Here is an 18781-nt window from a genome sequence, read left to right as displayed (position 1 = left end):
GTGACATCAGCACGCGCTAAGTAAAAGGGATTCTCTAAATCGTATCAGCTTTCGACACAGTCCCTTAAATCTCAACCCCCCCACGTACCAGATTTAGGCCTGAGTAAGTGAGACAGTGTTGTGATCGCAGAGCCTTTTAGGGTTAGAAAGACAAATTTAAAACTGTCTTTGATGCCAAAAAAGGTTTGCCCAATGTCAATGTTAGATTCTTGCCAAACTGCAATTCTGGCCCATAAATTGAAAACCTGCATAAAATATGCAATCAAAAACCGCACAACCTTAAAAAAAATGACGTCGCTCAGTTTAGGCTGTCCAAGAAATTTTCTTCTGAGGATACAAATGAACACTGATGTTCCAGCACTTTACCAGCATCATATTAGTTTTTCATATGAATAAAGGCTACTTCAAATACAATCACAGGGCCTCATTTTTCAAACCGAATGCAAACTTTTTTTTATTATTCATAAATCATTTGCAGGAGCATTTGCACAAGAAAGGTGGTTTTCATAAAGATTTTTGTAAAAAAATTCCAATGAGAGCTCCTGAGTTCACGAAAATGTATATATAAGGAGATCCAATAATGTGAACCACAACTGATAGGCTTAAAATTGCATAACTGGCAATTTACTCAAATTTTATATCCAAACTATGCTGTCAAGTTTAATGCATTAGTTATTTTAACAGACAAATTAAGAACACAACACACAAATTGAGGGAAATTTATATGTATAAATTTAATGCATGTACAATGCCTTTTAATGTCTAATTTGGCCCACATACACATTCAAACATAAAACAGTTAATAAATGGCGGCAGACATGAATGGCTTTGATGGTTATGGACATAAGTCACCAGCGAATTGTTCAGTGAGGAAGAGCAATGCTGTAACAAGAAAACTGTGAAATTCCTAACGTGTGTGACAGGCGGAGGAATGTGCGGCGTAAAACCAAGGCAAACACATGAGCTAGGAAGCAGATGAGCACTAAGTGTTTTCAGGGGTGGTCAACAAACTCACACGTCGAGAGCAAATAGTGTTCCGACTTACTTTTTCTAACCACACTGATGATGAGTAACGGTTTTGCTCGAATTCCGACGGAGCCTTACGCAATTTCACAGGCAAGAGAAAAGCCCAAACAATTCACAAGCAAACTCAGAAAATCGCTGACAAGCCAGTCCTCGGACAGCTGTGTAGCTTTCCCTGACCTTGTCCATCTGTAGAAATGGCCTGGCTGTTTGGTTTGACCTGGTGGTAATTTTCTCTCTGAGGTGTTAGGATTCTCACCAGGAGAGAGCAAATGGAAGTCTGCCTCATGGCAGGGAGCAAATGAGGATGATGTCTTTTTTTTTTTTTTTGCACTTGAAAATGGAAGTTATTAAAGTCACCTCAAAAGTTCAAAGCTTTAGAAATATCTGGGTGTATTTTTAGATTTTTCACACAGGACAAGGTCCTTCAGAAATCCGTCATTTCTTTTTTTCTTCTTTTTTTTTTTACTAAAAATAAACTCTTGCTTAGGTAAATTTGTGTTGCTTTCAAATGATTTGTGTATTAAGAGTATCACAATTATACTTACAGCCTCTCAAGCTGTTTGAGGTCCTGGAAAGCTCCTCTTTCAATCACACTGATCTGATTGTTCTCCAAATGCCTGTAGAGGAAGAACAGCTTCATTATCCAATCCATTCCACAGCAACAACACAATAATTACCTGAGTTAAAAAAAAAGACAATTGAAAATGGCCCTGCATGACTTTGTTTTGTCACAACATCCAGTGATAAGCTTATCTCCATTCCATCAGGATCTTGAATTCAATCTCTGATTGTAACGGATAGATTGTCGGACGTGACAGGAACGTGCTCATGATGTCAAACTTTGACTGTGAGGTCTTGGCATGTAGGTTGGGTTTGCCCCTCTACTCCGAACACCATGTCATGTTTCAGGGCCCCTAAAGATTTCCAGATGCATTACAAATGCACTACATCTCTATAGCCAATTCTTGTTTAGATTTGCGTCCGTCTGAATTAGAGCCAACATGCCGTGACGTGCATGGGAAACCCCAGCAGTCTGCCACTGACTGATACTCTAGCACAGCTATATGGGAAATCGGGCAACGCTAGACTAAAATATCCCGAGCCTCTAATTTAAAGCTTTGCTTTGGCCTTATAAAGGAAATGTTTATACACAAGACAGAACAAGATGACACGGTAGGTAGAGACAATATGAGCCAGATTTCTAGGGCTAGTCTTATGTAAGAAAAAAAATTATTTATGCACCAGATAGGAAGAAAATGACAATTAATTAACTTCAGTCACCTGCAACAACTGCATTCTGTTCTGATAAGAAATGCATATTATATCTTAAGAACTAAAAAATATTCCAGCTTTGTTTTTTTCAATACAAATGGGGGATGAGTTGCCTGCTGCTTTTATGTATTGGCATTAAAAGTCATTTTATTCAATTCGCTCCAGATGGGCTTTGGTGAGCAGTGAGAAATACTACATGTTTCTTTTGCATCAATTCTCAGCCACTCGCCCTCAACGGTTTTGAAGTATTCTCTAGAAACATATGGGACACAGGCAAACACCTAAGCTTCACAGGGATGAAAAAAAAAAGTAGAAAGGGGGAGACGAGGACTTTCACCATCAGAGCCTGAGCTAACACACATGGTATTTAAAGAGTACGTTGTGTTGTTCTTGCCTTTAGCGCTAACTAGGCGAAAGTCTTATGGGAGACGCCGGGTCTGCACACCAGGCTTTACCCTTTAAGTTTTCAGCAGTGAAACCTGCATGCTCTTATCAGATGTGTCCCATCCTGGTTGGTTTCTCGGGGTTCAGTACAGAGCTGTCTATACAGATACACCATGGCAGCCGCCACTTGTCGTCATTCATTCATTTATCTTTTTTTCATGTTTATTTTTTACCTAAATGCCACACTACATGCCTTTGCTCAGTTGTTAAACAACACAAAGAACAGTGATTTGATTTTCCTTTGAGCACTGTGCTGCCTACTACACTAGTTCGAGCATGACGCGTGGCACGGCACGACCAGCTGTAAGCTGTTTATTTTAGTTCAGTTTAGCCGATGTGTAAAATGCACACTTCCGTGTCTCTTAGACTTCAGTACAGGTTTGAAGCCTGACTGAATACGATACAGCGACTTCCCGCTCGGTGAAGGTCGTGTTGAATGTGTCGGATTGACTCAGATTAAATGTCACTATGTTTTATTATGATGTGTGCTATATTAATCCTTTCCTGTGCCACAAGTAAAACACGTGCAGGTTTTGACAAATTCACACTTCGGAACTGAATAGATTTTTTAAGCCTGGGAAAAAAAACTTACAGAACACGGAGGTTTTTGAGTCCAGAGAAGTCCACCTTGGTGATCCTTGTGATGTTATTCCTGTCCAGGTCTCTGTTAAAAAAAAGAGGGGGGGGGGGACAAATTAGATCATCACATCATTAGAGCATCACAATTATCACAGGAATACTTTAATCTCAGTTCACTGAATAAGATGCTCTTAGACTCTTAAAATAAATTTTAAACATCCAGATGTCTCAAGACTTTTGTATTTGGATGCTGTGAGTCTTTCAGGAGACATCAAGGCTGTTGAGGTCAAGTTCTGAAAGAGCTGCCTAAGACTGAGCGCTCATTTTCGGCCTTCATAAGCACCCTGTTAAAGGAAGATCCTCTAAGCCACTTTGCTTCTCATTAAACACTGCTAATATAATTTCCTTATCCCATTTCCTCTAAGTAATATTGGTAATAAATACAATTGAAACTTTAGATTTTTTAAACTAAGGCTGTCTAAACAAATAAAATCAAACAATTTCTATGAAAGGAAATACAAATACCCGTAGGAATAAATGTGTGTGTGTGTGTGTGTGTGTGTGTGTGTGTTTGTGTGTGTGTGTGTGTGTGTGTGTGTGTGTGTGTGTGTGTGTTTGTGTGTGTGTGTGTGTGTGTGTGTGTGTATCTGCGTGCTTTTGTGCTGTCCTGCAATGAACAGCCATAGGCTTTGTCACTCCAGCCCGTGATGCAACATACAATAAATAATACAGTGCCAGGTTTACAGAACAGCATTAAGATAAATATGTGATATTGTCAGACAAGTAACAAATTGTACAATAACCAAACAGAACAATAAATACTCAGGATAGTGTATGCTAACTATACAGGAGAAAATAACTAAATTTGGATGGATTATATGGCATGGCTGAGAAAGAGCAGAGCCGAGCTGTGCAGTTGTTTATTCTGAACAACTTATAAACAAAAACAGTGTAACCATGCATCTCTTTAAATTGTCCACTTTCCAGCTACATAACTATGGCACTGTAATAGTAACTGGTTTCCATGCCTGAAGAAGAACAAAAAAAAAAAATATATATATATATATATATATATATATATATATATATATATAAATATATATATATATATATATATATATATATATATATATATATATACTGCATTTATATATACTGCATTTATATATACTGCATTTTTATATATATATATATATATATATATATATATATATATATATATATATATATATATATATATATATATATATATATAAAAAAATTTGCTTTTTCTTCTTGATTCCATTAAAAAATGTCAGGACCAATACAGATCAATATTCAGGATTGATGCACCCATCTGCAGTTCCAGTGCAAAGCCACACTGAGTCACGCACACTAACACGCTGTACGAAAAACACAAAAACAGAACGATCTGTTCCACCCGTCATCCACCAGTGATCTGCAGCATTCAAACAGACCTACATGGCATCAATCATATTGCTCTTGTTTTTAATTACAGGCCGCAAAAACAAGCCAGATGATTTGTCAGTCATGTCTGTATTCAGCCATTGCAGAAGTATGTAAGCTGAAATGCAAAGAAAGCTCAGAGTATTAGGGAAAAAAAGAGACTATATAAATATATCGCTCTTGATACATCTAAGAAATCGGCCTCGGGAGGCCAGTAGTTATCTTATTTCCAGGCTATTACCTTATCTATATTTGTACTGTATCTACTAATGTATATACTGAAGATAAAGTCATGCTCAGCCCTCCAAAAAATATGTAGCACTGAAGTTCCTGTAGACCACACTGTAGGGGTTTGAGTCTGAAGCACACACACACACACACACACACACACACACACACACACACACACACACACACACACACACACACACACACACACACACACACACACACACACATACAGTATATGCACAGACAAATACATATACGCACACAGGCCAATCTCCACTTGGCCCAGTGTGGTTCACTTAATATAAATAAACATTTATAAATCTGATTTAAGGGCATATTGAATTTCAAAAGACTTCCCATACTCCACAAAATGCACATCAGGGGCACTAATATGAGCCATATTGTAGATATATTATAGTGTACAGGCACTGTAGAGACACGGCATGCACTAACCAAATCTCCTTTCTCTCTCTCTCTCGCTCTCTCTCTCTCTCTCTCTCTCTCTCTCTCTCTCTTTCATTCTCACAGCACATTCCTCTGCAATTTCTCTTCCCTTATACATCTATATTCTACATGAGCCATGCCAAAAATGGATCTGCCTTTCTCAAATGCACCAGAACGACATCTTGCAATGTAGGTTTAACAAAACACATGAGCTGCTCAGGAAAGGGCTCGTGAATGGAAACGCTGGACGTGGGCCTATCCGTCATTTTTTGTTCATGAGAAAAGTGTGCATTTTGGATAATTGGTATTCTAACGTTTTAGCCATAAGGGGTGTTTTGAAGGGTACATTTAAGCGAACGTGTTACACAAATGACTGATTTAGGGCCTGATCTAAAACAATTTCTTACTTTAAATCCACGTTTCTTTCTGCCATCATTCCTGTTAATCTTAACGCCTGTAATTCCCAGTGCGTGATTCAGTTATAAGTCAAAACATAGACAAATATTGTTCACTATTATGAATAATGTGTTGGAGCTCAAACTAACAGAAAAAGAAATGCAGTTCTGCAAGTGGTAATGTGTTAAGCCAATGATTTAAACAGAAAAGCTCTGAGTTAAGTCCTATTATTTGCCATTCCTGTCCTGTCCATTCATTTCTTACCAGCTCAGAGTGATAAATCTAAACACGTTATCTTTTCTGCCTCTGTTTTTAAACTGCCCTCTCTGCTAATCCAACCATCCTTCTCTCTGTCACTAGGCTACACTATATGTTCAACAGCCTAGGGAGTTAAGTAAGAAGTGCCACAACTGAATCCTAAAGTCACTTTGACAAGCTGGGGGGTCAGAGATAAAGCTGGCCCCCCCACTGTCTTTTGTTCTCCCTCGTATTGTTGTAAAAGGGATAAAGTGACATTTTGAATGGCAGGTGCTCTGAACTAACAGTGTTTCCCCCTGAGGCTCACCACCCACTCGAGGTTATTAAACCAACAGGCAAACTGTAAGCCACCGTAAGCCTGCATGCAGCATGACTGCACAGAATTTGCTTCAGATCTCACACAGCAGTTACAGTATATAAAAAGGCAAGCAATGTGGAAATGTGAGTTGCTTCGTGAATCAAGCTGCGGTAAGAAGGTGATTTATCCTCAAGATCCCTTAAACCCTTAAAGTCACGGCAGAAGAATGTTTATGAAAACACAGAAGCAGCTTCGTGTCCCTCTACACAATCCCTCACTCACAAAGCACTTCCCGCCGCAATCTCCTGTTATTTTCTCTTAAGCCAACGTGTCTGGATCCACAAGAAGCAGATAGGTATGCTCCATTTCCTCCGCAAAGCTTCAAAACGCTGGTTGAAATCCTAATTGAGTTGCTCTTCTTGAGTTTGCCCCGGCCCGGGTGGTTTTCATCTGTGGAATATTCTGTCTCTGGCAGCATGTGAGACAACCGCATTCTAAACCATGTACAGTTGGGTTCACTCAAATGATTTTAGTAATTTAATTACCCCTAGTCGTTTCGGCTTCGTGTACTTATTTGATTTAAAAGACAAAAAAATAGAAGGTCAGATGTACAGTCATTTCTGCTTATTGTACCTTCCTACTCCTTCTTTAAAACAATTGAGTCGACTCAACTAAAAATGCAAATGGGACATAGAAAAACACATGTAAGAGTAACCGATAAGAATTTAGATCAGCAATTTTTCAGTGTGATGTCTACTGAGTATATAACCAAATACAAACATATTATTCGGAAAAAGTGATGACAGCTTCTAAATGAATAATCTAAATAAACATTACACTCATTTGTATCTTCATATTGAGACTTACTTTGACCTGTGAAACAGTGAGTTATGTGCATGGGGACTGGGATCCCACTGGAAAATAAAAGAAGTTTCTACTTCCATGTAGATTGTGGAAGTCGGAGTGTGAAACTCACAGCCAGGGGTTGCCAAGTTTAAACAAAAAAAATAACCCACTCCAACAAACATCTCTAGAACACAGAAATACAAAAAGACTTGAAACTAGCTCAAACGGTCTTGGCACTGGACAAAGAAGTCAAAGCAGATTTTTCTTCTTTTTGAATACAAAACAAGTTAACAGTAGTGCACACATATTTCTTTACAGATCGGTCTCTCTATATAGCCAGGACTGACTATGTGCTGTCTACAAAGCATACATTATCTCTGCTGAAGTTAAATTCAATAAATTTTAAGTATATTACCTTATACTTCCACTGTGAAGGTTATTATTTTTGAAATGAAAATTCTCTGTCGTTATTGAAAGAGGAGCTTCCTAGAAAATCATACAAGCATTGTAATGAAAAGTCACTTAAAGGAGGCCATATTAACGAGCGACACCACTGCATCACAGCTTCTTGGAAGATTTTGATAGAACCTTCAGGTCTAAACTACTTCCGCTCTAAATAATGATTACATACATGAATATTAGAACAATTAAACAAATACAAATAACGATGATAATGCTGCATGACACAGATACTCTCTACCTTTAATGAATCAGTTACATTTAATTTCTGCAACCTCTCCATGATGCATTACAGCAACAGTTTATATTAGATATAATAGAGTTAATGTAAACTTGTGCTGCTAATGCAATCCTTATCGTATTAACTCTTTGTTGCAGAGTTGAACACCTAATGCAAAGCTCTCCTGCATTCACAACACCCTGTTTGTCTTGTTTGTTCACACTTATGCAAGATCAAATAGTAGTTTATGACCCCCACCATAGACGGAATAAAAGATCAGCCTTCTTGTCTTTCATCTGCCAGCAGCAGACCGTCATGTGGTCGCCACACGTCTCCACCGGGCATAAGTTCTTAAGGACACTACAATAACTATGACAGCTCTGCACAGCCTCACTGTTGTCTACACCATCAGTGGCAAAATTTGGTTTGAGTTTCAAATTTAGCAGATCCCGAAAACTTTTTGCTTTGCCCTTCACAGTGGTAAAAAATGGTAAAAACAGGCTGAGAAGTCTAGTAATTAGTGTTCAAATAAAATCTAACTGAATTAGCTCCTGGTGTAGGATCAGATGTCAGACTGAGTTGCTGACATGTTCATTACAAACCAGATCTGATGACTACAGAGAGCATTTCTAAAAAAAGTCACCATGCTGGAACCCCTTTTAATTCATTGCCGTTAGAGATCACATCACAGGCCAAAGAGAAAAGTATCTACATCATCAGAACTTTTGGCAGATTCTGCACAAGAGGGAATGTGTCAGTAAAAGGTTATACTTCTCATTGTATCTGGGAGGGTTCTGTCTCAGGGAGACTTTTGTTTAGTAAATATTATCATTCCCATATCATGTAACTGCATTCCTGGCAAAAGGTCGCTCTCAGTACATTAAGCAGACCAGAAAAAAATGAATTGTTTCATATTTTCTTTGTGTCTGTTTACTCTCAAGTTCGTTTGATTTCCACAAACACTGGCAAATGATAGCTCAGACGTCCAAACGTTTGTTTGTCTACAAATTCTTAAATTCAGCAGAAACAAATGGTTGAGGAGTTACAAGGCATTTTCAAGGCTTCTTTGCAAAAGACATAAATGACAGCAAAGCCTCACAGGACCCATCCATATCCCAGCACCATGGGAGCAGCCAAAAACAAACCAAGAACAAAGCAAGAAATACCAATAGGAACAAATAAAGTGAGTGTAGCATTCGTCTATGGACGTCATCTCATGGGGGGAACAGCCGAAACAAAATAAACCCTGAGCATCCTGACCATATTTAAGAATGGCAGCCCTGCCAGATCTCCACAGCTTCTGTTTATTCAGCAGGAGACTTGTTTAAAACCAGGCCAGCTCCTGGTTCAACGGATGGCTCATGTAAATCTCATCAAAGCTGAAAGGGTCAGCTCCTGGATCTGATGAGGACAATTCGGAGGCTGCTCCGAATTCAAACCACTCGGGCGTGGCAGCATCCTGATGGATTACAAAGAAATTCCGTCTTGATCCTTTTGTTTAATAGGTTGCTAGATGCAAACCACTGTGTTGGGGGCCCTAATTTAGCTTCTGTTACTGTGAGAATGGTAGAACATGCCAAGATGTATCATGTGTGTGTGTAGTCTGGATAAATGTATCGCATCCGGCTAGGCTAAAAAAGGCAAAGTCTGGGTTTTGACATGTTGCTTTGGTGACAAAGCTCCCATAACAAAAACAGGCCCTTGTTAACCTGAGACTGCCGCGATGCATGCACACGATCAAACCCAGTCTTGGACTAAAGCATGACACACACTTGGAGACCTGTACAGACCTCAATATCCCTCCTTTTTTCACTCAGACCCTATCAAGGGCATCAATGACTTTGACTTGTTGCTCTCCAGCCAAATCTTTCGTGAAAAGCATACAATCTTTACTGCCAGTCCTGGCAAAGACGTTTGGTTCCTGATGTTTCCCAGAAGTCCATGCCCGCCAGCAGAGTCAGCAGCTGCCTGGCAGGCATCACTACAGACGTTCACCCATGCGCAGAATTCACACATGCTGCTCTTATGTTGTGCTTGGTTTAGGAGGACCCTGAAGACCACAAACCCAGTCTCCAGACCAAGCGGCTGTTAGCTTAAACCTCAGCACTACAAATACACACACACGTGCTTCTCATGCCTCTGAGCTGCACCTACTCCTGACCAAAATAGAAGAATGCAATTTATTTTCATTTAACTCAAGATGTGTTGTGACAACACGATTTTTGAAGGATGCTTTAGAGCTTAACGCATGTTGTTTTTTGACTATTAAAACTTATGCGGATATATTTATCCATTCTGTAAAAAATTTAACACATTTGAGTGTCCACTTATTTATGTTTTGTCCAGCTCGGTGATCTGTAAAAAAAACATTAAAATCTTTGGAGAAACAGATACAGATGCCCATTTTTGGCTGTGTGAACATCTGAGCACATTCGAGAACCTGCATATAGTTTCAGAAAGAGAGGATGCCATTCCCACTCCTTCTTCTTCGTGAAATACACTGAGGCATGCAGGGGGTGTAAAGGGACCGGGAATGGCATTTGGCTCATTCTTTCGATCTCTCTCATTTTAGTGTGGACTTCTGATGAAAGCCAGCAGCGTGCTGCGCCAGCCACAATGTGCCACATTGTGCTTCTGAAGTGCGAAGAGCGAAAGCGACCGGCCACTGTGTAAACTGTCAGTCAGCCTGTGTATGTGTGTGTGTGTGTGTGTGTGTGTGTGTGTGTTTGTGTGTGTTTGTGTGCAACTGCATGCACACATGTGCAAGTGAGAGTGCGCACACATGTGTGTGTGAGAAAGAATAACAGAATATGTGTGTGGGTGTGTTTGATGGACAGACCCCCAATCACTGAGTGAGAAATCATATATGCTCTCAACAAAAGGTAACATTTTAGAGTAAACATCCATCAGCTATCCACTAAACGTGTTCATGAGACAGCCTCATTACACTTCTGTCAACACTGCAGGGTGTTACAGGACCAGCGGCCATGTGTAAACCACCCCCAAAAGAGATGTAGCCCACACCTGGACTTTAAAAGCTCGTGAAACCATACTTTATAGATTGGCTTCAACTCAAGGCCTCTTTCACTTTTCACTTCACAAACTAGTTTCTAAATCTAACAACATACAAGTCATCATTAACACAGCCTTACGGACAAATTCGGGAATATTCAGTCAAGTTTCAAGGTGTTTCACCAAGACCCAAACCTGATCAAGTAAACAATTAAACACCCTACTGTGAAAATAAATTCAACTACATTTATATCGCTTCACATGGACTTTACACAGGATACACAGGTCAAAAAACCCTGCGGTTAAAATTGTGATGTATTTCATGATGCATTCACAGAAAATAGCATTTTAATTTGATGGATAAAATTGAAATGTATAAAACATAAAATTAATGTTTACAAAATCAGGGATAAAAAAAATTGCAATATCATTTTAAAGCTTTTTGAAAACTTGATTAAGGATATTTGATGGACAGAATCTTTAAACATTAAAGAATTTTAAAGCAAAATTATTTGTATATATATTTTTTTTTTTCAAAAAAAAAAAAAAAAAAAATAGATATGAATGCTGGCAAAATTATGTATTATGGCACGTACATCTCCTACTCATTATGCTGTTTGCATGTATGTCAGTAAATATAATTACTTTTGTTTATATATTATATATAATAAACATGTAGTGTAAACTTGCTAGTGACATGAGAGAAACAGAACTAGATTTGTAGACAAAATATCCCTCAGACTTATAACACTACAGCATTCAAGTTACAGTTGAGAGCGCCGTAAACGCATGCATATATCACAACGGCTTCAGCTAATGCCAAAGCAAACCGTTTAACCCTCTACATCTGACCACTAAGAAAAAAAAAGTCCTGAAAGGCCACATCGTGTTTGAAACGCTTGAATAACTGCAATAGATTTCACAAGTTACAGCACATCAGCATGAAGCTGTTAGTTCCTGGGCTGTATTTTGAGGGGAAAATGTGAACAGAACCGCAATTGTAAATAATATTCATTTATTAATCACATTTTAATTAAATTTTTCTCTTAAAAAAATGTATCGTCTCTCGGCCAAACCCACACTGTTAGTATAACTCTGAATGAAATCAGCGTTCGCACAGTGTTCATGTGTATCCAGCTGGACTCTTGGGGCTGCACAATATGTCATTATTTTGTACTCATTGCCGTTTTGGCTTTTGTTGTACTAACATTGCCAAGGCTATGATAGGCTATATAAATGGCAAATCACACACCCACATGCACACAAACACATTTTGAGTTCTCATAAATCTATCCATCTCATTCACTGTGTTTATAGACTTCATAAGCTCTGACTTTTCTTTTCAATCTTCTTTTCTTTTTTTTTTTTAAAAGAAGGTTGTCATGCTGGTCTATATTTCTTTACCCTGCATTCAGTAGTGTAACAGGTTATCCAGTCTTCACATCTCCTCTAATAGATCCCTATAGAGAACCCAACTACTACACTACACACTCAACTCAAAGCCTGTAGTGTTTGTATGTCACTTTACATTAAATCACATGACACATTATACAAGTCTACCAGCATTCATAAAATCATGTTCCTATGTACTAGTAATTATATTTTCTCACTTACTAACAGTAATCCTTTTCATCACATAGACAAATAATAGCAGTTCGTCTTCATTTTGGTCCTGAATCATTGCTGATTATTTCATTATTGAGATGATTGCACATCTTGTTGTGTTTAATCACATCAGCTTTGCCTGGTAATTTAGAAAGAGCAGTTTATTTCTGTCTTTTGCCCGATTTAGTGTAACCTCTGTTTTACTGTTTGTTAGCACTAAATTAACTGACTCTGAATGAATCAACATGCATGACCTGAGTGCAAGATTTATTCTGATGCATTTAAATCATTATAATAATTGATAAGATGGGTAAATGGATCTATTTATCTAATGCAACAAGGATAATCAATGCAGGATGCGAGAGTGACTATACCTGGGATAGGTGTGATATTGCATGTAGGATTCTGTGCATCGTTCAGTACACAGTATTGCAATATTATAGTGTATTGTGTTGCGCAGGTAGTGTATTGAGACACACATTTTGTACACACACTAAGCATCCTAAGAACTTTTGCTGAGTTGCAATGTGGGATGTTTGATCAACTATTTGAATGCACATGAGCATGAACATGAGAATGAAAATGAAGAAGAAGAAGAAGAAGAAGAAGAAGAAGAAGAAGAAGAAGAAGAAAAAGCATGCGCAGGCTGCTCCAGGAACGCTCGTGCGATACGGACGGGCGTGCAAAGCAGTGCTGTGCATCCATGGCGCTACTCACAGACGCTCGGTGTTTCTCGGAATGCCCCTCGGTACACTCTTGAATCCCTGCGCCTGGCAGTCTACGTGCGAGCCCGAGCAGCTGCACTTGTGCGGACACGCGCGCGTCGCGACCAGGCACAGCAAGCCGCACAGCAGAGCCAATAAGAAGCCGCGCTGGAGACCCGGGCGCATGTCGCGCGCACCCGGTGCCATCGTACCCACAGCTGGGGCTCGCAAGGGGCAAGAGAAAGATGGGGGAAAAAATGGTTTTTGTTTTATTTTTTTTTAGAAAATATCCCGTGTCTGTTCCAAAATCGGTTCCGTTCCGGAAAAAAAAAAAGAATAATGAATAATAAAAAAAAAAATTACAAATCGAATTCAATTTCAATTCTCCGCAAGTTATCCAAAAACTCCTCCAAGACGCGTGGACTTCACTCAACAAAAGTTTAAATCTCCATTCATCCGCATCTCATACCGCTGACCCGGGCATAGGTGCGCAGTCGAAATCCGGCAACATCAAACTCTAACGGGTATAATATTCCTCTTTTTTTTTGCGCGTGCGTTCGTATGTACGTGCGAGTGAACAAATTCAAAAAGAAGCGTCTTAATTAGTCTCCTTAGCACATAGAAAAAAAATTTCCATTGAGTTGATCCGAGCAGCAAATCCTCAGTTGGAGAAGTTCAGAAAGACACACAGACGCACGAGGAGAAACTTCTGGAGGTGCGCGGGTAAAGTTTGCGCGTTCACTCTGAGAAGTTGCGCGCGCGCGCGCGCCGCACGCCCGCACACACACACACACACACAAATTAGACACACACACACACACACACACACACACACACACACACACACACACACACACACACACAACCCAGCCCCCAAAAATCTGCGCTCCACACTCTTACTGGCTCTCCGGAGGATGTTTGGTATCTAAAAAAGTTTCCATATTATTTATTTATTTATTTATTTATTTATTTATTTATTTATTTATTTATATATTTATGTTTGTTAGTTTGTTCGGTGATTTATTTATACGGGGGATTATATACGGGTGTAATACAAAATTAAAGGTTAATATATATAGATATAATATCGTTTTTTTTTTTATTATCCCATTTCAAGGTGATTAGAGGAAAACGACAGTGAATGATTTTTTTTTTTTTTGGCCCTCCAGTAGAATTCTATGTTTAGCAGCACATCTGTATATGCACTAATGAAACCTGCTTGGAAAGAAAAAAAAGAGAAAAAAAAGTGGCTTGCGGGATTTCTTAGAAAAACTCGACCGTACTTGCTGAGTCAAACTATTTTTGTGCCATCCCCGAGAAAAAAAAAAAAAAACACAGAGGTTTCCTCTTTTTGTGATTAGACAAGTCCATGAACTGATTTCCCCCCCTCAAAGCTCAACATTTTGCAGCCGCAGTGCCCTCCTCTGGTCAGAAAGTAAAACAACCGTGTTATAAATTGCTTCCATACCCTCTCAGAATCAACCAAATCTAGGGTTTTACTAAACTGTACCATCCCTTCTCACTGGGGTGGTTCCCTCAAGGGGACATCTTTTGTACTTCAATGACTGGAAAGGTAAAGAATGGTCATGAAAAAGACAACTAACTCACCCTGCAACAGATTAAATAGGCTACAGCATGTTTATATTAATACCATTTGGGATGTGATTATAGGAAGGTAGACCTTAAGATGCTCTCCTGTGGTTTATTGATGCCGTTCCTGTGTGAAGTTAGCGGTTGTGTGCCGCACTGATGTCACAGAGCGACCACCAGTAAAAATGCTTCAAATCAAGTTATACAACTAACGTGATAGAAAAAAAAGAAATATTGACCTTATTTTTATACTCGCCAACTCCTGCCGATCCGTACAATCTACTTCAGATAAAATCCATGTGTGTTGTCTGAACGTATGCGATTAGGCATGAGGAAAAACACTGACCTTTTGTACAAAGCAATTATCATGGTCAACATCACACATTTGCATAGTCATAGTTTAGAATCTTGAATATCAAATATTCAAGATTGTGTTACTGTGATACTGCGTTTGTTTTTAAAAAATTTCAGTATTCAAAAACCTTTTTGTGTAAAATAGTACAGTGGTGTTTGTTAAGAAAAGATGTGACCAACCTCAAACATAAGGATAAGGATCAATAAGCAGGGTTCATTGTTAAAGCCTAAAACAAAAACACAAAAATTTATTTTTTGCCCACAGACAATTTCCTGTTATGTTCCACACCATGATAATGTGATATCTAGCATAGAAGCACTGGAGTATATAGTATACAGAATGCGGTGCTGAGTTATGGCTGAGATTAATGGCTAGATTGTGACGTACGAGACGGCTAGCACAATGCCTGCCGCATTAGCAAAAAGTTCTAAAATTTGGATCCTTTCTTGACACAGAGGAAAACATACAAGCTATAGGGACAAAGTGTTCCTGTATGGTCTTTTAGAAAGTGATGAAACAAGAGCTAATTGCATGTGGTGTCACTGGTACCAGTGGTAATTGCAACCGGCAATGAAAATGAAACGTTTGCCACGTTTTGATGAACGAATTTTAAGGAAACATTACAAAAATAAATCACTGAATCGCACAGATGTTTATAAAGATTCTCATCTGTGTTGTTCAGGGTCTATTTATTTTTTTAAGGTGCATTACATTCATGTTCCCATCCAAAATATATACAAACTGTATCACATAAGGAGCTTATGCTTAATGTCCCTCAACAAAGTGAGGATACAGGCTATGTGTATATATATACAGTATGTATTTCATGTTACATACATTTCAATGGCAGCTGTTTTGTTTTCTTCAACCAGGCCTTAGTATTCCCCAGAAGAGTGTGTACCTTAACATGATACGGGGAAATCGGATTAAAAACTATGTTAGGGAAATGGAGAACAGAGTGGATTGAGTGGAAGTGGATAGCTTCATTAAATCCTGGTTGTCTGAGCTCTGGGCTTCAATATAGACATCCAGAGGAGACTTGTTTAACAGACTGAGCAGATTGAATCAGCAGCCATCTGCCAGACTAATTCACTTACATTATTTCTTTTAAGAGCAAATAGAAACACACATTTTGACCTTATAGACTTTTCATTTCTCTCCTTTCCTTTGCTTTTCTCTCTCTCTTCCACTCTCTCCCTCTATCCATCTGTTGTTTCTTTGAAGAATCCAATGCTCAATTCCCTGCAGTAACTTGGTTTCTTAAACACTGCCAGTAGGAAGGTGAGGCTAAGCCGTGAACCATGTGCTTTACACTTCCCCTAACCCACACACACAGCTACAGCCGTATAAATCCGGTGTGTCAATATGTTCTGATGTGCTTGCTTAACTGAGCGCTTTATTCTTTTCACTTGTTCGCATCAGGAGCGAGGAATGTTCCACCTGCACTGTAGTGTGGAGAATGAGCATGCGAGGCGGAAGCATTACATGTGTTTAATTCAGAGGTCCATAACCCAGGTCTGACCTCATAATCACAATGCCACAATCCCAGCATGATGTATTGCCAATGTATCCCTGACCTCAGCAAAAATGTATCTTCATTTTGTCTGAGGGTTTTGGTTGTTGAGAATAGAACGCTCAAACTTAACAACATGACTGCCAAAAGTCTTTTTCTCAAACCTGGGAACATGTTTCTTGGTGAACACATTGGGAAACCTTCAACAGAGCATGCTGAGCTGTCTTCGGGAAATCACAATCATAAGCCTAATCAACAGAAATAGCAAAACCAGACAGTGTTTTGCCTCTAGAGTTGATTTTTAACCCACTTCTGCCAATTGGTATGAATAGCTTTACAATGTTTTGTCCTTTCAGGAGGTCAGTGTTACACCGAGAGTATTATATCAGGTATGCTTGACACTACAGTAGGTGAGCGAGCAGTGTGCAGGGTAACTTGGCATGGTCAGGGTGGATCGGAGCCCAGGGCAGTGGCAGCAGCACCATGGCCAAAGACCTGTCTGAGAAAATGGGCCATTAGCATACCATTTAGACATGAGAGGCCCTTTTAATGGAGCACTTAAACATAAAGAGAAGTTCAAACTTTCCAGCAATTACGTCAGTCTTTCGCCCCTATCTTTTTGCCGCAACAGTGAGTGGGAGCGCTGTCTCATATGGATTTTCTCTCAGCCCATATATTCGTTCTCTTTGTCATTTTCTGTGTGTCAAGGATTGTCGTTCTGCAGCTTGGTAACTGAGAACAGAAACAGATTTCTCATTTCCCTGGGTGGAAAATGATTTTCTCCCTTTGTGCTCAGGCGCAAGTGGGAAAATAAGCCCTCAAGCATAAAATGCGACTGCGACATTTGTTTTACGGCCCACAGATTTCAAACTGATTTCCTCTTTCAACCCGAAGTGAACAGTTGGCTGTGCGCACTACAGATTCAAGCTTGTTGCTATGGGGTCCCTACAAGTGTTAATCAAATGGAACATAAATGGGGAAAAAATTCAAATATTTTTTTAGAGTCAACTTATATTTTTTTGGCACATCTATATTTCTAAATGAGACCAGAACTCAAAGCCAAGCTGCTTCGAGTTCTTCAGTCTAAGCTGCAGGTTGGACACAGGAGTCTAGGCTTCGAAACCTATCAAAGAAGATGCGTGCATGAAACATTGTGACCCCAGTCACCGCTGTGTTAGAAAACTGTTAATTACGAGCACATTGTCTAGCTCATAAAAGGAGGAACAGGCGGGGGGTTGGAGGAGAGAAGATGTGGGGAGATGGAGAGCTGTGGTTAAGGGGAAATTCTGGCAAAAACAGCCCCTAGCCTCCTAGACACACATCCTCAAATACTCCTGGGAGAGTTTTAGCTAGCTCGAAACACTCAACTCAGCACAGCCAGTGCTTCTCATTTCAAGAGCAGCCTAAAAATAAGTGACAGATCTTTTAGTGTGTAAAAAGCAGACGTATATATTTGTGACATATGTTGCTCACATTGGTTATGGCAAACAATTAGACATCAATACCAGGTGTGCCACAGGCTTTAGTATGATTTGTTTGTGGTTCTATAAGTTCACATTCCCTTGTCCAGCGCTTTACTGGACCATAGTCATCCTGAGGCAGCTTCTTTAACAGGCTTGACCTCTGATCTAGTGCTGATGTTGACGCTTGCTTTGTTTGATGTCCAGGCTTCTGCTGAATCTCTTACTTTCTTGCTTACTGGCAGGCATAATGATGTTGAGAGCCATGTTTACCATGACCTGAGCTGTGTAGTCTCTTGCTTTTACACTTGGCATCCAAGACCCTTTCACTTTGGCAAGAGCGTGCATTATGTGGACCCATAACTGTAGAAACGAGCGAGTAAGCACAACCATTATAGCCACAAAAATAACTCTCTAGGTCTATGTGGAAGACAATTAGCTGGGCACATTGAAATGGTGGGGTAGTTTATATGATGATAGAGTGGTGAATATGATTGTGTATTCCTGTCAGGGTGGGGGTTATCTGGTGCCCTTCCATTCCCCATGTTTCTATCAAAATTAGCCTATAAACAGTTACATATGTGGAGCTAACCCTGACATTACAATGTAGGACTTTTTTTTTG

The 18781-nt window shown here is 39.4% G+C and overlaps 1 protein-coding gene across 1 annotated transcript in view; it reads right to left on the bottom strand.

Moving 5' to 3' along the window:
- The window catches only part of slit3 (slit homolog 3), a 162509-nt gene extending 148431 nt beyond the window's left edge, over nucleotides 1-14078 (bottom strand). Inside the window, exons 1-3 of the mRNA XM_083560686.1 lie at nucleotides 13254-14078; nucleotides 3335-3406; nucleotides 1572-1643 (exon numbers count right to left, since the gene is read on the bottom strand). Coding sequence (XP_083416812.1) covers nucleotides 1572-1643; nucleotides 3335-3406; nucleotides 13254-13447 — 338 coding nt within the window. The 5' untranslated portion in view covers nucleotides 13448-14078. The remainder of the gene's footprint in view (nucleotides 1-1571; nucleotides 1644-3334; nucleotides 3407-13253) is intronic.
- Nucleotides 14079-18781: the final 4703 nt, after the last annotated feature.

The sequence above is a fragment of the Silurus aristotelis genome, assembly GCF_946808225.1.
Source record: "Silurus aristotelis genome assembly, chromosome: 14".
NCBI classification, from domain to species: Eukaryota; Metazoa; Chordata; class Actinopteri; order Siluriformes; family Siluridae; genus Silurus; species Silurus aristotelis.
The sequence above is the reverse complement of the archived record's forward strand: the minus strand, read 5'-3'. Positions and strand labels throughout refer to the sequence as shown.